Raw genomic sequence first — 22063 nt, 5'->3', positions numbered from 1 at the left:
GCATGTTCTGGGAAAGATTTAGCCTTTGGATAACAAGAAAGCAGGAGGAGAGTTGCTGTTGACAGCTATGCTCATTGTGCTGCTGTTGGTAAATATACAGAAGCAAAAGTGCCAGCTCTTAAAATAAAAAGGAGCTGATTTGCTTGGTATGAGCCCAGCTCCTATGCAATGCAGTGGTATCAGTCCTTTCATTTCTTAATGAAATGGCTGCCTCAAACCCTTCAGAACTGGAAGCAGTAAATCCTTAGCAGGCACTACACTAACAGCAGCAGTTAGAAGGCCAACAGGAGCCCATTTAATCTCACTCTGCGCTGCCTGTACCCTGCCTGCCTGAGTTACATGACTTTGTGATGGGAAGGAAACACAGTTTACTTCTGAGCTGTATCTAGGACACTAGAAACTTGACCCTCATTCAGACATGGCACATAATCCAACAAAGGCTAATTATTCCTGATTTCTAAACAGAGTCAAATACGAAGCCAAGAGGGCCTGCCAGGACCCCTCTCTCAGTGGAAAGGAATGAGAGCGAGAGGTACAAGGAGGCAGATGGTGTATGTGAAGCACACTTTGTGTAGCTGTCCTATTACACACACAGGTTTTCCTCTTGCACCTGTTTCTACCACTCAAACACCCAATTATTTAAAGATAGCAAAAGGAGAGGGGAGAGAGGGTGTGGAGGGCAGATGAGATGCAATTCGTTCTTTGCATTCTCTTCCCCCAATATTTACAGGTCCTTGATTCCCCTTTCCTGGGATAGTTTTCTGTTTCAAGGCACTGCAAGTTTGCCTTGAAGAATCCAAAGTGGCTGGAGAGCTGGGAAAATTAGCATTTAAAGGGGTTTAATAAATGAAACACCCTCAGGGAGTTTTCTAGAGAAAGTGAACTCCATTAAATTAAGGGCCAGGACTTGGGCACCACTTGTGCTAAAATAAAACACAACCTCCAGCAAGGAAATCTCATTAAATGACCAAAGTTAATATTGGTTTAATGTTCACAAAAGTCCTCCTCCTTCCTTTAAAAACATGTCAATCCACTTTGGAGCATTTCTATTTCATAGCAACTAAAAAATAAAAGAGGGTGGGAAGGCAAAAATGTAACCTTCTAGGGAAACAACTACAACCCAGGTTTACTCCATGCGTGGGGCAAGAGCTAAAAGATATAACGACAGCTTGTATCTCTTTCCATATCCTGTGGAAACACAGTGGACCAGCTCATTTTGTTGCTGTTAATCAGTTCTGAGCCCTCCCTGTTCGCTGTGTGCAGTGCCTTTAGAGAGTATAGAAAGAGATCTGCCCCACGCTGCTACCTGCAACAGCATGCACTAAACACAGCACACACCACCAGCAGCTGCCTGTGTCTCTAGATGCAATTATATTCTTCCATGGAGGAAAAATAAATGAGTACATCAGATACTGAACACTCACCAGGAAAATTCCACTCATTTATTAGATGACTTGTCCTTTATAGGGTAACTTGAGCCAAATGATTCTGCTTATTTAAGTACAAAAAACCTTCAGAGTCACAGGAGATTCCAGAAATGCCAGAACCCTGAGCTCCCCTCCCTTGCCACAGAGAGAATAATCTCTCCCACCCACTTCTCTGCTCAGGCCAATCACTGCATCCACAGGAATTCTACGGTCTCTGGCCCATCTTCTTCAGGGTTCGATTCAGCTGGAATTAGAGAAAGCAAAGGTCAGAAAAATACCCAGGGATTGATACACACTACTGTCCCCCTCACCAGCCTTTATCCAATGCCTTCATTCCTTCCTCTCCAACTCGCTGACAAAAAGAGCTCTTGTGCAAGTGCAGATGGTGTGCAAAGTAGAAGGGGAACCACTAAAACTGCCTTCTCCCCTCCAAGACAGCAGAGGAGGGGAGAAGAGAGGGTACAAACTTCTAACAGTGGTATCACAACCCTGTATTGCTGAGGTCTCCACATCTCAGGTTTTTGCTACCTATGTTTCCAGTGCACAGCAGCTTCTGTCAGGAATGCAGAGCAGTGACAGAATGTCACCTCCTGGCTGAGCACAACACTGAAGTCATCTGTGCTCCAGAAATCTGAGGCCACTTTCTAGAGCCGTAGTTAACAAGGTAGGGATGCAAATTTGGTTATGTTACTGATAGGAACACCACGGTTGTCTAGGGACAATGGAGTCAGTGCCTTTGGACAGCAAACCCCTCCTTTTCCACTGTGGCTCAAAGGAGCACTTCTCACACATAACCATACCATTCGTCACAGGCCAGCAGCTGCTGCTGAAACCACCTGCCTTTGCCAGTGCCTTGCAGAGCTGGGGCTCATCCCAGCATGGCATCACGCAGCTGTGTCACACAAGTGTGGCTCCTCCAGGGGCTGTACAGCCCAATGCTTCCAGTGCTTGCCCCACTTCTCCTACAGAGATACACAGCTCTCCTGCTCAGGCCTCACCTCCTCAAACTTGTGGATCTGACGGATGAAGAAGTCCCCATAGCGTCGAGCAACCTTCGTGTCTGCAATATGGATCATGTCCTGAAAAGGGGACAGCATGAGGTCAGGAAAAGGACTGCAAAACTTGAGGAGCAACCAAAGGGGCTTCACTCCAGCCCTGGTTCAGCACCACACATACCTGAGCTGTGCTAGTCCCGCAGCAACCAGTCAGATCTCTGTGGCTGCCTCCCCTATACCTTTGTCTGGGGTGGGTCCCAAACTCACACTGCATTCACTTCCCACATTCTTGCACACTGTCTATTTTTGTCTCTCTTTGCAGCAGTTTGACAGCCCCAACCCCAATTCATGCTCTGCTTCCCCTTTCCAGCAGCTAAGAGTCATGCTGTCTACCAGGAAAGGTAGGCTGAGACACAGCATGAGACCTTGCAGGAAGAGGTCTGCTCTAAAGACCAAGAAAACAAAGGGCAACGTGTTTTCCCTCCTAGCAAGAAACCGAATGGTTACTGCTATTTTATCTGAAAACGAAGTCCTAAAAGACTCTTTGCTATGCTTCCTGCTGCCCAGAGCTCCAAGGGCAGGATGGTGACAGGACCCTACCTTGTGTTTAGATTCTTCCTTGAGCAGACAGAACTAAATGCTGCTCCAGTGAAAAATCAGACCCGTAACATGACCAAGTAACATCTCTGCTTTGTAAAGCAAAGGAAAGATATGGGGGAGACCTACAAAGCTGACAGTCCCCCTTAACACAATGACATCTTGGGAGGTGATCCAACTGTCACCTCCCGAGAATACTGACAGACGAATAGTTCCTTCTGTCCTGGGGAAGAAATCTAGGACCTTTGTTTTCTGGGTATAATGGCTGCCAAAGTTGCCTGTGACATCCCATTGCTGTTCATCCACTGACACTCTTATTAAGCACAGCTGTGACTTCACTGTGGGCAGCCAAGCCCTCATGTGGCAAAGAAGGAAGGGATGTTTCCCACAGACTGGAGCAAAACTAGGTGTTGCCACTTCCAGAATTTCCCGGGTGAAGGAATTTCCTAGCCAGCAAGGGGCAGATACCAACCTTGTCAATATAGAAGTCAACCTCAGAGGCAGACTGGAACTCCCCATCCAGGGCAGATATGCCACTGGTCCATACCAGGTTCTTCATCTTGTGCTTGAAGACGAGCAGCTGGATACGAAACTCCTGCTCTGTAAGGTCTAAGAAGCCAGCCAGCTTCGCCACAGGCATGGTGGTGTAGAGCTTGAGGAAGCTACGGATGGTAGAGAGCTGGGCCTGCTGCTGAACCTCATCAGCAAAGACCTTGAGCTGCTGCAGGAAGGGCTCCTTGTGGTAGTTGGGGTGCACATTGTCATAATTGGGCACCACAGGGGAGAGGAACTTGGGGCAGGCGTAACTGAAGAGCTCCTCATAGACTTGTGCATCACCCTTCTGCATGCGCAGCATCTTATCCCCGTATTTCTCTCGCAGCTGCAGGTGGATGCTCTCATCTATGCGCATGGGGTACATGGTGAGGGCGATGGCCAACAGTGCATGCATCTGCTCATTCTGCTTGTTAATCTGAGATAGAGAGCAGAACCTGTTATTATCAATGTGCTCAGGCTTCACAGTGTCAGAGGGAGCTGGGAGAGAGAAACAGACCCTTTTTCAGAGACAGACCCTTTACCCAGACCACCAGTAGTCCTCATGGTCAAGGGGGTCAGCACAAAGAATCTGTGCCTCTGAGCAAAGCAGACAGATGAATGCCATATCAAGGCTCTTATCAATGAAAAAGAGGGCTGGACAGAGTGAATGTACCCAGAGCCACAGAGAACCTGGATGGTCAGAAGCATGTTCGCTTTGGTGCAAAAAAGTGCAGAAGGTAAGGAAAGGCACAGGAGAAGGGAAGGCAGAGTTTAACAACCATCTCCTGGCAAGGGAGTTATCAGGGAAGCCAGTGAAGAAAAGACTGAGAAGGAAGATTTATTTGAGTGTGGGATTAAACAGACAGCTGTATGGCTGAAACAGACACAAGAAATTTTTGAATTGAGAATGGCAGGATTTGACTATACAAAATGAAATTAATCTAATAAGTGGAATTTTCATAAAGGTGAAAATGAGACAGCACCAGCAAGGGGTAAAACAGGCACCAGAGACAGCTTAGGTTGAAAGAGAAAGGATCTTTGTTTCAGCTATGCTGAAGTAAAACAGTCTGTGAATGACTGACTGATAATGGAAATATATCCAAGAGTGGCTGTAACCTGAAATGCAGGATTGGACTAGGAACAGTTGAGGCTGGAACAGCATCAACAAGAATATCATTGTCAATGATAATCATTAACAACACTGCCTAGAGGGAGGGTGCAGATGGAACCAGGGCAGCTGTATGGTAAACAACCAAAGGAACTAGTAACACAGCTAAGAGAAAATATTGCCGCACATGGCAAAGCAGTTCAAAGAATCCCCAGTCACCACCACCAGCACAGTCTGGGAAAATAGGGCTGGACTATTAGATGTAAGTTATCAAGTGACAGAGAAGAGGCAGGAAAGAAGAAAGCAGCTTTTTCTTTTGGGAAGTCTAGACCTATTCTACCTCTTACCATCTCATACTTGTAGGTTGTCCTCTGAAACATGCTCTTGGTCCTCTGGATGTAGAGGAGGATGTTGGCAAAGACACGGATGGCATCCTGGTAACGTCGCATCATCAGGTACGCGAAGCCCACGTAGTAATAGGTGGTCACCTGGCATTCAGGCACCCGGGAATACATGCTCTGAGAAGGAAGGATGAACATGCTATGTTAGAGAGGAGACAACCACCTTTGATACAAACAGCTCGTTACCCAGAATCCAGCCACCTCTGCTTTCACTCCCATTCCAAATACAGGAAGGAGAGGGTTAAGTAGGGATGCCTCACCTCCCACCCATGCCTGCAGCAGCTTCCTCGCTTTTTATTAGATCATCCCATTTCCTATGTTTCCCAGTTTCAGCTTCCTGCAAGCAGAGGATTTCGCACTGTGCCTAACACTGCTTTGCTCAGTTCCCTTTCCCCCTGTTTCACTCCACGTCCTGTGCCACACAGCACATAAGCAGATCTATGCCAAGCCTAGGGCCAAGCCTGTGTTGCAGCTGGACTTTTGTTGGCCACTGTTACCATAAGTAGGACCCAATTCTAGGGCAAAAACATGCATGATGGGAGTGGGCACGGTGAGAACAAGAGTGAAAAATACAAGAATAAGCCACTGACCAAGGCGGGAACGATGTGTTCAGCTAGCTACCACTTACACTTCAAATGCTACTCCCTGTAACAATACTGCTTTGCACAACACAGCAAACCTCCTAAAAAACTAGGCATTTGTGCTGCAACAGCGTCAAGCATTATCATATGGCTTGATTTAATGCCAAAGCTCCAGCTGTGTCCAACTACAAACTCCTGACAACAACAACAGCTCCAAACAGCTCCTCAGCTGGAAGATTCGTTATGGCAATCTTTCACCAGCATGTTTGAACAGAGGCATTTAGAAAACCAAAACAGAGGGTTTAAAACACATTGTTTTACCTTCTTGTTGAGCTCGATGTTCTCTAGAACCTTGATTGCTTGGTAGTAATCCCCCAGCAGAGAGTGCAGACGCAGGAGCCCAACCAGGCTGAAATAGCCCAGCATCTTGTAGAGGGAGTGGCGACCATATTCACCAGCCACGCTTTCAGGGTCACCTAAGGAGAAAAGGAACCACGATGCCTTCTCCCAGGGAAGCGAACTCCCCTTCTAACATCTTTATGTTTACAAGCAAAGGGAGCAAGACCTCAAGTGTAATCACAGAATGGTTTGGGTTGGAAAAGACCTTAAGATCATCTAGTTCCAACCCCCCTCCCATGGGCAGGGACACCTCACACTAGACCATGTCACCCAAGGCTCTGTCCAACCTGGCCTTGAACACTGCCAGGGATGGAGCACTCACCACTTCTCTGGGCAGCCTGTGCCAGTGCCTCACCACCCTCACAGTAAAGAACTTCTTCCTTAGATCTAATCTGAACTTCCCCTGTTTCAGTTTAAACCCATCACCTCTTGCCCTATCACTCTCGTCCCCGGTGAAGAGTCCCTTGCCGCACCCTTGTAGGTCCCCTTCAGATACTGGAAGGCTGCTATGAGGTCTCCACACAGCTTCTCTTCTCCAGGCTGAACAGTCCCAACTTTCCCAGCCTGTCTTCATACAGGAGGTGCTCCAGCCCCCTGATTATCCTCGTGGCCCTCTCCTGGACTTGCTCCAACAGCTCCATGTCCTTCTTATGCTGAGAATACCAGAACTGCACTCAGTACTCCAAGAACCTGTTTCCAGTCAATCCATCCACTGATGAACGATTTGATCCAGCTCCCAAATAAAACTAAGCTCAGCAAAACCAAAGCAAGGCAGCACAGACACCAGTCTTGCTTGGCAACCCCCTGCTAGCTCACCTCCACTTGTATAGACCTCCAGCTGTCGGTTGATGTTGGATTTGTCTACCAGAGAGTGCAGCACATTAAGGACACTGTGGACGTTCCAGATCTTGGGGTTGGAACGAAGGAAATCAATTTCCTCTTCAGACTTCTTGGCTGTCTTGCAGCGGTACTGGCTGAAAGACTGGAACTACAGGAAAAAGCAGAGATTTGATGATGAGAAGCTATTTTGGAGATGTTCAGATAAGAGCACTAAGCTTACAAGTTGATCACACAAATGCACTACAATAAGCTACAGAAGTTTCATCTGAGATCACCTGGCAACCAAAATGGGAAATTATACCACCTTTAAAGCACCTAGGGAAAAAATGACACAGTGCAGAGGGAAAAGGCCAGAAGACAGAATGAAGCAGAGACGGATTTGCTGTCTGAACAGTTAGCAAAGAGAACAACCAAGTAACAAGATGTGTCTGCATACACACACATCTTTTTCTATATATGCAAACATCGTTTTTCATCCTCAAGCTTGGCAAGAATGCAGCACTCGAGGAATTCCAGGCAGCTCTATAATAAAAAGTTACGGAGAAAGGAATCCATAGAGAAGAACCAACAGCATTTGAGATCTGTACTGCTGCACTCAGAACAGTAAGTGGAAAATTCTTTTCTAACGTCAAGATCTTAGAGCACAGATTATTTCAAATCAAGCCAGCAATCTCTCAGTGCAAGCATAACTTTAGGGTTAGTTTAAAAATCTTAGGGAAGCAGCAACTGAAACGGAAATATTAACAGAAACCCAGGACTTCCCAAAAACCTCCCTGTAACTTAAATCTGTACATTTACAACTACTTCCACTACCTGGTGACCCAGGAATAACAGTGCTCACCAAAGTTTTTTGACCTGCAATGGCATCCAAGCTATGAAAATCACAGAGGGAGGAGATGGAAAATATATAGCGCTAATAGAGACAATGCCACCACAAAATGGCCCGGTCTTATAGTCATATACCTGGTATATGAATTCATCAATGATATCCCAGAGCCACTGGTTGGGCAGTTCCAGAGGAGCAGGGCCATCAGCATCTGCAGAAAAATGCAAGTAATAGATAAGGCGCTTAATACCTTGAGCAAGAACAGTGGCAGAACTGGAGGAACAGAAAAATGAAAGAACACAATTTCCCTGAGATGAGAGATGCAGCAGCAGATGCATGAAGCTTCCAGAAGGACAGTGATATGTAGCTTTGGCTACCTCAACTGCTTTCACTTTTAAAGAATAAGAACACGTATGGGGTTAACATCTAGAGTGGGACTGCTCAGCAGCAGTGACACTCAGAAGCTTGCACAGGCTGTAGGGGTTTATCCCAACTGATCTTTTCTCCACAAGAAGTCTGGCAGGGAGTCACAAACACTAAGATTTGTTCCAAGGGGAGTCAAAAACAGTAAGCAGTTGTGAAACACTGCAAGTTTTCTCTAACTTACAGCTTCATTTTGCTTTCTAATAAAGACAGGTGAAATAGTTCTCAGCAAGACATAAAGCTAAATAAGTTTAATTTTTTACAGTATTTCAGAAAGCACTGGAAAATATTTATGCTTTTTGTGGGTTTAAATGCATGGATGTAAAGTGCTCTTCAGTCAACAAACTCAAACACATGGAAAGCTCGTAGACTACTTCTCCCTCTCTGGTCTATAAACAAATGACACAGTTCTTCTGACCCTCTCTCCAGCTCTGCCCTCTCCATCCACTCTGCCTCTCCAAAATTCACAAAACAGAAAGGAACTGCAGCAACTCACTGAGGATGTAGTTGAAGAGATTGCAGTAGTTGTAATAGGATTCAAATCTCTGCTCCAGTGTGGGTCCCCCCTGCAATGAGAAGTCAGCACAGTCTGCTTAGTTTCAAGCATGGCAGGAGGGAGTTTATGGGCAACAGCATATGAAGGACAGTCAACAGCCATGGCAGTAGAGGGTCTATTTGAGAAACGTTAGACTCAATATTCAACCAGGACACACACCAGCACCACCCAGAAAACCTGAAATTGTATCACTATTGACCCATACAATACGGTTGACTTTTCATGTACACGGCGACCAAGCAATCAACCTTCTGTGAACAGGATTTGTCCTTCTCTCTGCTGTCCAGACTTAAGAGCTTCCCATTACCTTCAACAGCTTTCCTTCCTTCTCCCCTCATGAGAGGCCTTTCTCAATCAACAATTCTCCTTGTAGACAGTATTTCTAAATGTTCTGAAAGACCAGCAAACACAATTGGGAATTGCTCTCTTCCTAGAATGATCTTTACTGCTTCACCTGGAGGCACTCAAGGGCAGTCTGAGAAGGACTAACAGCACAGCCTGAGAAACCAGTCTCTCCTGTCAAAGCCCAACCTGGGTTAATACAGCATTTTTAAAGTGCTCATTTCTCCCCCCTCTGGTCCACACCAAAACTGCAGTTATATATTTACTCATACGTGATGCCTCTGTTCATCTTCCTTTAAAGAACCAAAACCAACCATGGTTTTCTCACTGACTTTGAGGAGGGCCACGAGGATGATCAGGGGGCTGGAGCACCTCCTGTATGAAGACAGGCTGAGAAAGTTGGGGCTGTTCAGCCTGGAGAAGAGAAGCTGTGTGGAGACCTCAGAGCAGCCTTCCAGTATCTGAAGAGGGCCTATAAGGATGCTGGAGGGGGACTCTTCATTAGGGACTGTAGTGGTAGGACAAGGGGTAATGGGTTCAAACTTAAACAGGGGAAGTTCTTTACAGTGAGGGTGGTGAGGCACTGGAACAGGTCACCCAAGGAAGCTGCAAATGCTCCATCCCTGGCAGTGTTCAAGGCCAGGTTGGACAGAGCCTTGGGTGACATGGTTTACTGCGAGGTGTCCCTGCCCATGGCAGGGGGTTGGAACTAGATGATCTTAAGGTCCTTTCCAAACCAAACCATTCTATGATTCTATTATTCTATGATTCAAATTAGCTTAAGGAAAAAAAAGGGGGGGGGGGTGTTTTGTTCTACAGAGCATTATTCCTTCCATTTCCTTCTCCTCTATCCCTTATGGTGCCTATGTTTCCCTCTCCACAAGGCACTCTGACCCCACATGGGTTTTTTTAATTGCAAATAACACACCTTCCTCCTGTGACAGCCCCTCTCACCCACCTGCTAATTTGAAGAACAAAGAGCCCCAAAGAAACTTGCAAAACCAACTGATCTATAGGTCTTGGCAATTACGGCTCTATCATAATGAAGATGTAATTACACTCCAACACCTCCTTCTTCCCTAACTCACTAACCACTACAGTAACAAACTTTTACATACTAGCTTCCTGAAAACTCACACCACGTCTTCTGATTCATACAGGCTGCCAGGGAAACCTGCACACTCACCACAACCAAGCTTGAGGAGCTAGCTAATGAGCCTCAGAAAGAGTCAAGTCTTTCTTGCTTTTCAGCAATCAGTGAACCCCTACTATAAAGAAAGGGCAAGAATTTTAAGCTTTCCTAACAGCAACCTGACTTAGGTCTCATAAACCCACCCAATCCTGCCTTGCAAAAAACATGGAACCACTGATACTGTGGTGGCAGCAAGAACTGGCAAGTCTGATGGCAAGGACAAGCCAGCATGCAACAAACAGGGAGACGCAGGACAAACACTCACGCTGACTTTGGCGTAGATGTGCCTGTAATACAGCTCCTTGTATAGGATGAGGAAAACAGCATCTGGAAAAGATGACACAAAGGGACATTAGCAAGCTATGAGGCCGACGCAAATTGATCTCTTGGATACACCAGAGGTGCTCCTCCTGCCACAGTAATAAAGGCAGGCACAAGAGGATTCTTTGTCTGAGCTTGACTTCTTGCCAGGCATCTACCAAAGGAATTGCCAGAGTGAACAAAGATGAGTGACTCAGGCAGCAGCAACACTGGACACCTGCTCACTAATTTAACAAATTATTTAGTTCCTTCTCTCTCTGACAAGCAAAAAGAAAGCAAAAGACTTACCATTTCCAACCTGAGGGGCAATGGCCTCGGCCTCTGGCCAGGGGGTATTCTTAAAAAACCTTTCTGTCAGCTTTGTCCAGCTGAAAGATAGACACACATGTGGCATTATAAACCATTTCTCAGTGCTGGAATTAAAGATCACAATATAGAGGCCTTGGACTTGATGAAAGTAGACCACCATCCCCTTCTAGTAAGTCCAGTGTTGAAACAAAGAACGAGAATCGCAAACTAAGCAATTAAAGTCTTCCGTTTATCCCTGAAGTACGGAAGGGTTGTGTGTGTTACATTCACACTCCCCTTATGGCAAGGTGACACAGCTACAAGCAGGAGGGAGTATACGCAGGGAACAGACACAACCTGGCTTCTTGCAAACTGCCTGACTAACAGTACTGGGGTCACTTTTGCTGCCCCCACACCCATTAGGCACAGGACTAGTGTTTTCCTTCAGGCAGGTCACAGCTCACCTATACTCACGTTAGCCTAATGGTGTGAAATATTGAGGATTTGGGGTTTTTTTCTGCAGTAATCAAATCAAACCTCACGCTGTATTGCAGAGAAAGCCCAAGTTTGAAACACCACAGGCAGCAGTCACCCTTCCTTTTTAAGAGCAGGGTGCGCTTCCAGCACAGCTTAAAACAGCGATTCCCCCTTTGTACCTGTTCTCATAGATGTCCTGGATCTCATACACCTTCTGGTCAATAACATCACTGGACACACGGCTGGCCTGGAGCTCGTACACCTTCTGGTCGATGAGATCCGACACGGTCTTGTGAAAGTACTGAATGAAGTTCTTTATCACTTCGGGGATCACCTGGTACGTCTGCTGCTCGTACTGCCGCTCGTAGGCCAGGTCCTGCTTCGGGTCTCCTGAGGGAAGGAAAGCGGCGCAGTGAGGCCCGGCCGAGGCCTCCAACCCCGGCAGCCCCGGGGCGCGCAGGGGCCTCCGCACTCACCCGTGTGCATATCATAGTCGTTGGAGTAGGCGTAGGGGTCGTAGGCGGCCTGTGGAGAGAAGACGGCAGCGAGTCACCGCGGCCAGCACGGACACTGACCCGGACCCGGACCCGGACCCGGACCCCCCCCGGTCCCTCCCGCCGCCCCGGGGCCCCCGACCCGCACCTCGTTGTCGTAGTCCTCCCCCGGGTAGGCCATGGCGGCGGCGCGGTGCGGCACCGAAAGGCCTCCGGCTGGCGGGCCGGAAGAGCGGGGACAGGCGGCCGGAAGGCGGAGTGAGGATGCGCCCTCCCATTGGTTGAAACAACTGGCTGTCTTCGGCTTATGGCCCGCCCCTCTAGCTGATTGGACAGAGTGCCTGCCCGTCAGACCCTCCCTGAGTACCGCCTCCCCTCTATCCACTCGCCTTCCTTCAATCCGCTCCCTCTGCCTTCCCATTGGCTGCACGCCCGCGGTTCGGCGCCTTCGATTGGTCGAACGGACACGTCCCGCCCCGTTGCTATAGCGACGACCCTCCCCTCCCGGCCCGCCCCCCGCGGGGCGGCCCGGTCCGGCCCGGCCCGTGAGGGGATGGAGGGAGGCGGCGGGGCCGCAGCAGCGCCCGATCCGGGGCCGGAGCCGGGGCCAGGGCTGGAGCCGGAGCCGGAGCAGGCGCCAGAGCCGGCGCTGGGGGCCGGGCTGACGCTGGGGCCGGCGGCAGGCGCTCCCCTCGGTTACCTGCACGTCCTGTGGCAGCGGGAGGAGCCCACGGGCAAGATCCCGGCCCGCCGCCTGCGCAGGGCCGCCCGCCTCCACCGCTGGCTGGGGCCTACGGGCAAGGAGACCCATGGTGAGCAGCGGCGGGGCGGCAGCACCTCTCCCGGGGACGGCCCTTCCTTCGGCCGGTCAGGCCCTCAAGTGAGGGGCCTCCGGAAGGAGGTCGGGTCTGTTCGGTGGGCGGCTGGGGAAGGCACCCTCGCTCCTGCCAGGGGAGGGTCCCCGTCAGGAGGAGGCAAGGAGAGCGCTTCTTGCCTGGCGTCTTGATCTCCGGCTTCCCCCTCTGTGGGCCGAGCCAGCAGCAGCGTGGTTTGGGCTCTGCACCGGGGCTGGAGTGATGGTTCGGTAGGAAAGTGCTCCTTTTTCCTCCGTGCTTTCCAGTAATGGCTTTCTTTTCTCCATAGCTCTGAAAAGACTGCGTGAAGCTGCCAATAGCAATGACTTGGACACAGGTAAGAATTCTGCCAATCCTACTTGGGACCCCTTTCTGGAAGGGAGTTTTGTTAGGGAACTTTATTTTAGGAGAGGAGGAAGGTGTGGATAGTTTGTGGACATGGTGCTTGAGATGCTGTTAATCTAGAAACTGCTTTTCTGGGGCCTTGTTTTGCTCTCTGAGCGGAGTGGGGCTGGTTATAGTAGTCACTTTTTCACAGGTTCATAATGTAGGCAGTTTTCAACTGCCTCAAGCTACATCAGCACTGCACCATTGACGCTTTTTTTGCTATGTAACTTTTGCCCAATTGTAAGCAGCAGGAGAGTAGTGTTCTGGTAAGGTGGAAAAGTTATGATTATCTAAGTCATACCCTGTATGATGAGACAGTGTGACCCAGTAAATCAGAACCAGGACCAGAGCTGGACTCTGCCTCTCATAGTCGCTTCAGAGAAGGCTCATGGCCTGTCTGTGAGTCCCTTTACTTCTCTATACTGTAGGTTAGGTGGGGTTTGATATGAAGTGTCTAGCAGCAATATTGGTGTATATTATGGGCCCTTTATTGTCCCTCCTCAGATTATACTGTCCCCTCAGTTGTGCTGACCTAACTGCTCATCAGGCCATTCTGTGAGCAGAATTGGAGGCTGGGTTTGACATGCAGAAACTCCCAATACATCAGAACAGGAGTTTGTCTGGTGTGGTTCACCCTTTGGCTCCACAATACACCTTGTTTTATGAACTGATGGATAAAGTTCACCTGTGAGGTCTGTCAGTTCAGAAAGGCTTGGCTCCAGTCACTAAGTCAAGAGGAAGAATGAAAGGCTTTGTAAAAGTCTTGGTTTCAATCCATTTTAGAGGTTTGGAGCTGTATTTGATACACGGGTTCCCCTGTTTACAATCCTGCTGTGTTTTCTGTACTCTGCGACTTGAGGAAGTGTCTGATGGCGAATTTATGCTTCATCAACAAGTAAAAATCTTCGCTGTTTCCTGTGGTGGCACTGGGTAGGAGAGATTATGTCATTTCCTACTGGCTTCAGGGAAGGACTAGGTAAAGCATCCCCCATTAATGGCACTGTCAGTCCCCCTGTCTTTCTTCTGGACTATCAAACATCCATCTTTTCAGGTGTTGCTTTCCCTTCTCTACCACACCTAAAGCAGGAGGTGTACAGGAAGAAATTCAAATACTATAATTTGGTCTCTGGAGGGTGAGATGAGTGGTGACTTGCAGTGGTCTGAGCTATCTAGTTTCTCGGCTCCAATACTGGTCAGTCTTGACTGTTGCAGGATATGCTATTAAAGATCTCAAACCAGCAAATCTGTCAGTATTCTTAAAAGCTACAAAATTAGCTTTATTTTAGACACTGATTACTGTATGAGGATCATCTTAAAACAACAGGAGTACCAGGCCTTACAGTTGCCCTTACTCACATTGCCGTAGATGCTACTTTTCTGTCCCTAATCCCTAGCCTTTACTGTTCTCTTTGCCTTTGCTGTGTTTGTACCCAATGCTGGAGAGTTGTACTAGTTTCTCTGTCCTTCTGTGTGAGCAGGTTTTTCCTTCTTATCTGAGCAAAGAAGATAGTTCAGGTGACAAGGATTGCCAGTGCCAGCATTGAAGAAGTAGCAAAAGCAGGGGGAACAAGAGTAGATGATGATATGGCTGCTTGGGTTCACTGTCTCACTTCAAGACATTGTCTCCTAAGAGTATATTTGCACTGCCACTGGCAGGTTGGTGCACTTACCTGTCTGCTTCCCCAACAGCAGCCACACAGTAGTATAGCAAAACCTAGGAGTTTGGGATTAATCTAGCAAGGTGTATATCCAAAACACATGTGAAGAGGTGGTTTTTCTCACTGCATGTGGCTACACTGTGAAACTTCTCGCCATGGGTCCATGTTGATGTGAAAGGTTTACAGAGATGCAGAAGATGACCATGGAAATCTATGGAGAAAGCCCGTGGAGGGGTAGTAAGCACAGGATGCTCATTATAGCCTAGGAAGTGCCTAATGGTGCCACACAGATGAGCTTTGCATGCAGAGAGGTGAGGTGAACATGGCCTTGCTGTTTCTTTCCTCCATACCTTCCTCTTTCCTGTGCATCACAGTATGCATCCCAAGCTTTAAGGACCTAGGAGGGACTCTGCATTTCACAGAATCATAGAATGGTTTGGGTTGGAAAGGACCTTAAGATCATTTAGTTCCAACCCCCCTGCCATGGGCAGGGGCACCTCACCCTAGACTATGTCACCCAAGGTTCTGTCCAACCTGGCCTTGAACACTGCCAGGGATGGAGCATTTACCACTTCTCTGGGCGACCTGTTCCAGTGCCTCACCACCCTCACAGTAAAGAACTTCTTCCTTATATTTAACCTGAACTTCTTCTGGTTTAGTTTGAACCCATTCCCCCTTGTCCTGTCACTACAGTCCGTGATGAAGAGTCCCTCTCCGGCATTTTAGTAGCTTCACTCCTCACAAAGGTTTAAGGGTCAGCCAGCTACGGGCTGTGAGAGTTAGTCCCGCATCCTTGCTATCTTTTTATATTTTTCTGTAGGCTTTTGCTGATGATTGTCCTTGGAGCTTGAAAATTTGGCAGGAGGTTGGAACTAGATGACCTTTAAGGTCCCTTCCAACCCAAACCATTCTGTGATTCTATGGACCGTTAGTCATTACAGCAGAGTACTTCCAGAGGGTGGAGGGTACGCTGCCTGGGCTGGTTCTACTGAGCCAGGATGCTGGCTGGAGCTGGTTCAAGTCCAGTTGATTTGGCAGCTGGTAGAGTGCAGTATTTACCCACAGAAGAGCGGATAGCATTCTCCCTTTTTGCTCTGGTGCACCTTCAGCTTACCTGCTTTCTTCTCCTTGGTGCTGTCAGTGCAGCAACTCTTGGAGGATGGAACTGACCCCTGTGCTGCAGATGACAAAGGCCGGACAGCCCTGCACTTTGCCTCCTGCAATGGCAACGATCACATTGGTGAGTGGGGAAGGGGAGTTCTGTCTTCCAGCCTCTCTGTGGCAGAGACTTTGAAGGATGCTCTTTATTTTGATCCATCACATGACAGAGATGGCTATTTTCCATGTGTTTTGTGGCAAAGTTGCCAACTGAACTCTGGCTCCAGGGCTTACCGTGTCCCCTTGCTGAAGGGGGAGCCAGAGCTCCCAGCTCTAGGGCTGTACTGGTGCAGAAGGAAAGGTGTCCGTAGTCCCAGTTCTTCCCTTTGGGGAGCCCAGGGGCAGTGGTACTGCCTGACTTCGTGCTGGGTCCTTCTGCATTGCTGCACAAACCTCTGACCCCTGCGTCTGGGAGGAAGATGAGGAGCTGAGCAAAAGCACCTATAAGGCAGCCTGGTGGCTGCTGTGGGGGCCTGCAGCCCATGTGGATCTGACCTCTGGGGAGGTCAGGTCGGAATGGAAGGGACTAATGTGGCTCTGTTTCCTTGTTTCCAGTGCAACTGCTTCTGGACCATGGGGCTGACCCAAACCAGCGAGATGGGCTGGGAAATACCCCCTTACACTTGGGTAAGTGCCACACAGATGAGCTTTGCATGCAGAGAGGTGAGGTGAACACCACCTTGCTTTTTCTTTCCTCTTCACCTTCCTCTTTCCTGTGCATCACACTATGTATCCCCAGCCGTAAGGCCCTCGGAGGGACTCTTTGCACTTCATTAGCTTCACTTCTCATGAAGGTTTTGTACAATCATAGAAGGTTTAAGGGTCAGAGTTTGAGAAATTCAATTTCACTCCCTCTGCCAGCCCCAAGGAGTGCGAGATCTGTTCCAGAGAGAGTGCTCAGGCTTGAGTATGAGGTTACCCTTAGCAGCTGCGCTCTTCCTCTTTCCCATGGCAGAGAGCCGTTTGGGAAGCAGCAAGATCCATGCTTGAGCAGAAACTCCTTTGTTGTTTGCTGGTACCTCTGAGTTGTGTGTCCTGTGTTTTCCCTCCCCAGCTGCCTGCACGAACCACGTTCCTGTCATCACCACACTGCTGCGTGGAGGTAACATTTCCTCTATAACAATTACAGCCTGTCCCTTTCCTGCCCCACCCCTGTTGGTACTCCCCAGGGACACCAAGTCTTGAAGACAGACCTCATTTTCTGTCTTTGCTGATGCATCTCGCAGGGGCCAGAGTCGATGCCTTGGATCGAGCTGGCAGAACCCCGCTGCACCTCGCTAAATCAAAGCTAAACATCCTGCAGGAAGGAATCTCCCACAGCCTGGAGGCTGTACGCCTTGAAGTTAAACAGGTAAAAGAAACAGTCCCATGTTCTGGTAAGGTGGTGCAGTCTGGTTTACTCTTTATTAAATACTTGTCTTTAGGCTCTTAGCTGCTCTGAATTTGACTTTTTCCTTCTGTTTTCAGAGTCCTTCCTTTTTCTCAGCCACTACTCTGAATTTTTGCAGGACCTCTCTTGGCTCTGGTAGGCCAAGGGTGTATTGAATGTCTTAATTCTCAGGCTGTATGGAGCACTCTCTTTTCTTCAACTACCATGTAAGACTGATGCCTTGTGGCAGGAGAGTGACCACAGCATGGGGCTGCAGCTAGGGTGCACACATGCAGGGAGTCTGCATTTCTAGCACAGTCTGCCTTGCTCTGATATGTGGAGGCATGGAATAGGAAAGCAGTCACAGGGCTGCATCACAGATGCATGAGGTGTGGGCCTTGCTTCAGAAGTCATATAGGAGCCACAAGGACTTTCATCCTCAGTGCACAAGCAGATCCAGTTGGAGTGGGAAGTCCTTGCTTCTTACAGTGAGGGAAGCTAGCTAGCCATAAAGAAAAGCTTGGTGCTTTCAGGGCAAGATCTTATGCTGCTTCAGCTCGGCCTGTCTTCCCTGTTCTTAAACCAGACACAGGGATCACAACTAGTCTGTCTGTGGCTGATCAACAGCTCTGGTGACTCACTGAGCTCTGATGCTGCCATTAGTGCTCCCCAGTTGTTTTGCATGTGTTCTTCTCTGTGGGTCATGTACTCTGCCACGTACAGCAGCGTCAAGGCAATTTAACTGCAATTTATTTTTTCCTGTAAAAGCATCCTGCCCTGGTGCAGCTCACTGATGTTTGCCTCTTTTGCCTGTTGGTTTCAGATTATCCAGATGTTGCGGGAATACCTGGACCGCCTGGGGAGGCACGAGCAAAAGGAACAGCTGGATGACCTCTGCTCCAGGTTACAGATGACTAGCACAAAGGAGCAGGTAGGCAGCGTTGAACCACTGTGATTCACTTGTGTTGTGACTTCTGTGTTTGGAAGAATGCAGCTGCATGAGCAAGGTGACGTGGAAGACACGTTTATGGAAATGTTCTTGCTCACATTGGGGAAAGCGGGCAGGTTACGTGGACTCGTGTACTCCTTTAGGTTGGAATTCAAAATGCAGAAAGCATCGCTGTACCTAGCAGCTTAGCAGAGAAGCTGAAGATCAGATCAGCATTTGAAGGCCAGGATCAGCACAACCACACAGGGTTGTGGGGCCTGTTTGGTTTTTTTTTCCTACAAAAGATTGACCCTTAGAATCAGGCTTAGAGGAAACAGCCCTGATACCCTTGTTGAGTTCTGGGTAATACAGCAACATGCTCCTATGTTAAGGACTGTCTAAATTGCATGAGGAGCTCACACATACACCTTCTGAGGAACGGGGAGAAGCTCCCATTGCCTTAAGTTAGGACTTGTTTGATCGTGAGGATGGGAGCCCTTCTGCAGATCATGGGACCAAAGGGATCCTGTCCTAGTATAAGGTCAGCATGGGCATTGCTGGCAGTCCTGGTGGAAGGGTGGTCCCTGCTGCATGGTGGTGGTGGGCAACTGCACAACTGCATCCACCTGCCTAACACCCCTCTGTATTCTTATGGCAGGTGGATGAGGTTACAGACCTCCTGGCCAGCTTCACGTCACTCAGCCTGCAGATGCAGAAGATGGAGAAGAGGTAATGGGCTTCTAAATCCTTTTGCTGATGCAGCAGGAGAAACCTTAGAGAGAAAAAGAAGCTGGAGCTTACTTCCCAGAATGCTGAAGAAACATTGCTGCCAGTGGTCGTTCCTGCCTGATCTACTGTCTGGTGGTGCTCAGACTGTTTCTGTTGGCGCTGCCACCACTGCCTCATGGGGAGGCAGCAGGCTTTGGACAACAGAGACCACAGACAACAAAGTGCTGCAGCTGAGACTTTTGGAAAAAAAGAACTGCTCTTTTTATCAGATGGGCTGGCGCTGAATAGGAAACCCCTTCCAGAGATATTTTGCCTTACCCTAAGCACTTCAGCTCGATGTAGATGGTGGCTAATGCCATGTGCAGTCACCAGCCCTGACTAGTGCACTCAGCAGCTGGCCAGCATCACAGAAATGCTTGGAACAGGCACCTTTTGCCACCTCTGCAGTACATGGGAGAAAGTGGATGCCTTGGACAACAGAAGGCTTAGTGCTGAGACAAGAACACACACTGAATTCTGCATGCTAGCAGCTGAGCAAACATACCGCCTTGAGAAACATGCACTGAGGCTTAATCCTAACCTTCCCCGGAGCCTACGATCAGAGGGCAAAGAATCTATCTGGTTGCAAATGGGATCTAAAGCTTTTCATCACTAGACTAACAGCTTTCACTGTTAGTTTTTAAATCACTGGCACCGGTTTTTAAATCATTGCTCTGAGTTAGTGCTTAAATACTACAGTGAAACACTTGCAAAGAATACCCAAGTAGGCAACTAGCAGGTCAAAGCTGCCCTGATGCAAAAATGACGTTTGGGGGGTGACTTAATCCCAGCACAGATTTAGGCAAACATTTACGTCTTGCAAAAAAACAATCCATCATAACTGACTTTTGTCTTTCCTGTCACTGGCAGTCTTGGACAAGAGGTCCAGTCGTGACAGCAGCTGTTGTGTATTCAGCTGTATTGTTGGGCTGGGATGGAGATGGATACCAAACCTATAGCTGACCCACACTGTATGCTTTTTATCATGGAGGTTTGCTGTTCCAGGAGCTTTAAGTGCAGTGTGAGAAACGAATTATGACCTCTGCTGGGAGCCTGAAGTGATGCAGCGATGAAGGATGCAGGGAATTGCTCTTGCTGCTGTCTTGTGTCTGCCCCACTGTGGCTAGTATCGAAGATGTAGATAGCTTTGTTTTGGAGCAGGGATCCATGAAATCTTGCTGGTATGGTGCCAGCAGCAGCATAGTGACAAGAACACGCTTGATAGCAATCCTGAGTTCCCACCTGTGTACCACATCTAAACAACACGGTGTGCTGGTAGCAGTGCCCATCCCACAGCTTGGGAATCACTGATTTGGAAGCGTTCATTCTTTAGGATATAGCTTAACCATGCAACAGCCACAGTTTGGAGCGTTCTTCAGAGACTTTCAGGTCAGCATGTTCTCTAATACCTCTTGCCAGGAGGAGGCTAAGTGGACCTCCATGCTCAAAGCTGAGATACCAGCATGCATGACTTTTGGATGGGTTCATCCATGGAATGCTGGAGGCCAAGGCTGGGACTAATGGTCTTATGGTTTGGCTGGAGCTATCACTGTGAACGCCGATACTGCATTATGATACTCTGGATGAGAAGGATGGCGGGGGGATGGGAGACAATCTGAGCTTTTTGTATTTTAAACATCAATAAAATCCTGTCAGCCTTTTCAGACTCCTCAGCCAAGCTCTCTTCTTCAATGCGTCTCTTTCCTCTTTCTTTACATGTATTCCAGACCCCATACACAGCACGGCACTCGGGAACTGCTATTCTCATACCTGGTATTGAAATCAGAAGTGTCAACACAAAGTTGTTTGAATTCAAACGCCGGTCTGTTTGCAGATCGAAGTACGCGGTTGCTGACTCACCTTCTGATCTTGACTCCCACAGTGAAGAAATCCAAACTTTTAACTCTAGTTAGTTGCTGTGAAACCATACAAGTAGAGGAAAGAGAATCTCAGCAGGATTGCTTCAAGCTGGAAGATGGGGTGTTTTGCAAAGAGGAAAAGCAGCCTGGCCCCGTCTGCCCTCCTGCAAAGGTATGGAGCTGGCGGGAAGAAGGCGGCTGAACTCGTGCCTTGCCCCGTGCCAGGTAAAATGGCTGTGTTGCGAAGAGACAGCAAGGGATGAGGGGCTGTGGAGGGACATCTGAGCAGGCAGAGAATTTCCAGGATGGTCCCTGTGTGAGGAGCAGGTGACCTTCATGTCCAGTCTTTAGCTGTCTTGTTTCTTCCTGTCTTCACAGCCTAGTCTTTGTGTCCACGTACCCCTGGCTGTCAACGCTTCTGCACTCAACAGCCTTGTTGCTGAGGAGACCATTAGGGTGCCAAAGAGCAGGCAGCTGAAATGCTCTTTATTGCTGCAGTTACCTTAGTCGCTGATGTTGTCTGCTAACGAGGCAGAGCTCAGAAGCTTTCCTCAGAACCAGGAATACACCTCAGCGGGACTCGAAACAAAGCTTTTAGCCTCAGCACACTGGATAGTGCTGTCCATGGCTCTTCAGGCCTTTGTCTTGCCTGGTGCTGCAGTTTTTCATAGCTGCTCCTGATGCTCAGAGGGGAAAGGTGGGGGTTCTGCAGCCAGCCAGGGGCAATTGCCTTGCTTCTTTTGGAGCACTGCTCCCTCCATGGGCAACTGGCACAATGAGCTGAGGCAAATGAAACTTACAGGAAGTCTTGCCACCGCTTTAGTGGTAACACCAGATAAGAAAAAGGTATCTGGTTTTCAGTGGGGGAAAAAATACATCGTGTAGGAATCATATTCTATGGATTTCCACAGTCGGTTCTGCTTTCCTGCCTCAGGGATGAAGCACTGGGCTGCTGAGAACCGTGTCATGTGTTTGGCACTGGACTGAGAAAAGTTTTAGGCTTCTTTGTGTCATATAAAAGTCTCGACTACCCCGCCATGCTCAGCAGCTGTGTCTAGAAAAGCAGGGAGGTGCTGGGGAAGGAAAGAAGGAAATAAAAGATTCAGGGGAGGAGGAGAACATGGTTTCTTCATGTTGTGCCGAGAGCTGTCCAGTGGCACTGTTTGTTTCTGCTGCTCCTGGCTGAGAGCCTTCAGCCTCTCCCAGCAGCTCTTCCGCTTGGCCTTGCACCTTGAGCCACAGATTTCCCTGCACAACCCACAGGTGTGAGGTTGATGACAG

General features: G+C 48.6%; 2 protein-coding genes across 3 annotated transcripts; one reads left to right on the top strand and one right to left on the bottom strand.

Annotated features, from left to right (window-relative positions):
• Positions 1-1417: 1417 nt before the first annotated feature.
• On the bottom strand, positions 1418-12058 carry EIF3L (eukaryotic translation initiation factor 3 subunit L). Its single transcript, XM_030478682.1, has 13 exons — positions 11950-12058; positions 11784-11832; positions 11487-11697; positions 10831-10910; positions 10487-10548; positions 8628-8697; positions 7846-7919; positions 6859-7030; positions 5965-6119; positions 5009-5179; positions 3492-3989; positions 2426-2506; positions 1418-1671 (listed from the first exon to the last, which is right to left on the bottom strand). Exons 1-13 carry the CDS (start codon positions 11980-11982, stop codon positions 1633-1635), a joined length of 1695 nt encoding a protein of 564 aa, XP_030334542.1. The 5' UTR covers positions 11983-12058; the 3' UTR covers positions 1418-1632.
• Positions 12059-12301: 243 nt separating this feature from the next.
• ANKRD54 (ankyrin repeat domain 54) lies at positions 12302-20596 on the top strand. 2 transcript variants are annotated; one of them, XM_030478683.1, is made up of 8 exons: positions 12302-12613; positions 12945-12992; positions 15842-15940; positions 16414-16485; positions 16913-16960; positions 17085-17209; positions 18051-18158; positions 18814-20596. In XM_030478683.1, the coding sequence occupies exons 1-8, from the start codon at positions 12355-12357 to the stop codon at positions 18886-18888; spliced, it is 834 nt and encodes a 277-aa protein (XP_030334543.1). In that variant the 5' UTR covers positions 12302-12354; the 3' UTR covers positions 18889-20596. The 2 variants fall into 2 exon arrangements, with proteins under 2 accessions (XP_030334543.1, XP_030334545.1); XM_030478685.1 differs by having other exon boundaries at positions 12310-12613; positions 15847-15940.
• The last annotated feature ends 1467 nt before the right edge of the window (positions 20597-22063 follow it).

Source organism: Strigops habroptila, chromosome 3, assembly GCF_004027225.2.
Source record: "Strigops habroptila isolate Jane chromosome 3, bStrHab1.2.pri, whole genome shotgun sequence".
NCBI classification, from domain to species: domain Eukaryota; kingdom Metazoa; phylum Chordata; class Aves; order Psittaciformes; family Psittacidae; genus Strigops; species Strigops habroptila.
The sequence above is the reverse complement of the archived record's forward strand: the minus strand, read 5'-3'. Positions and strand labels throughout refer to the sequence as shown.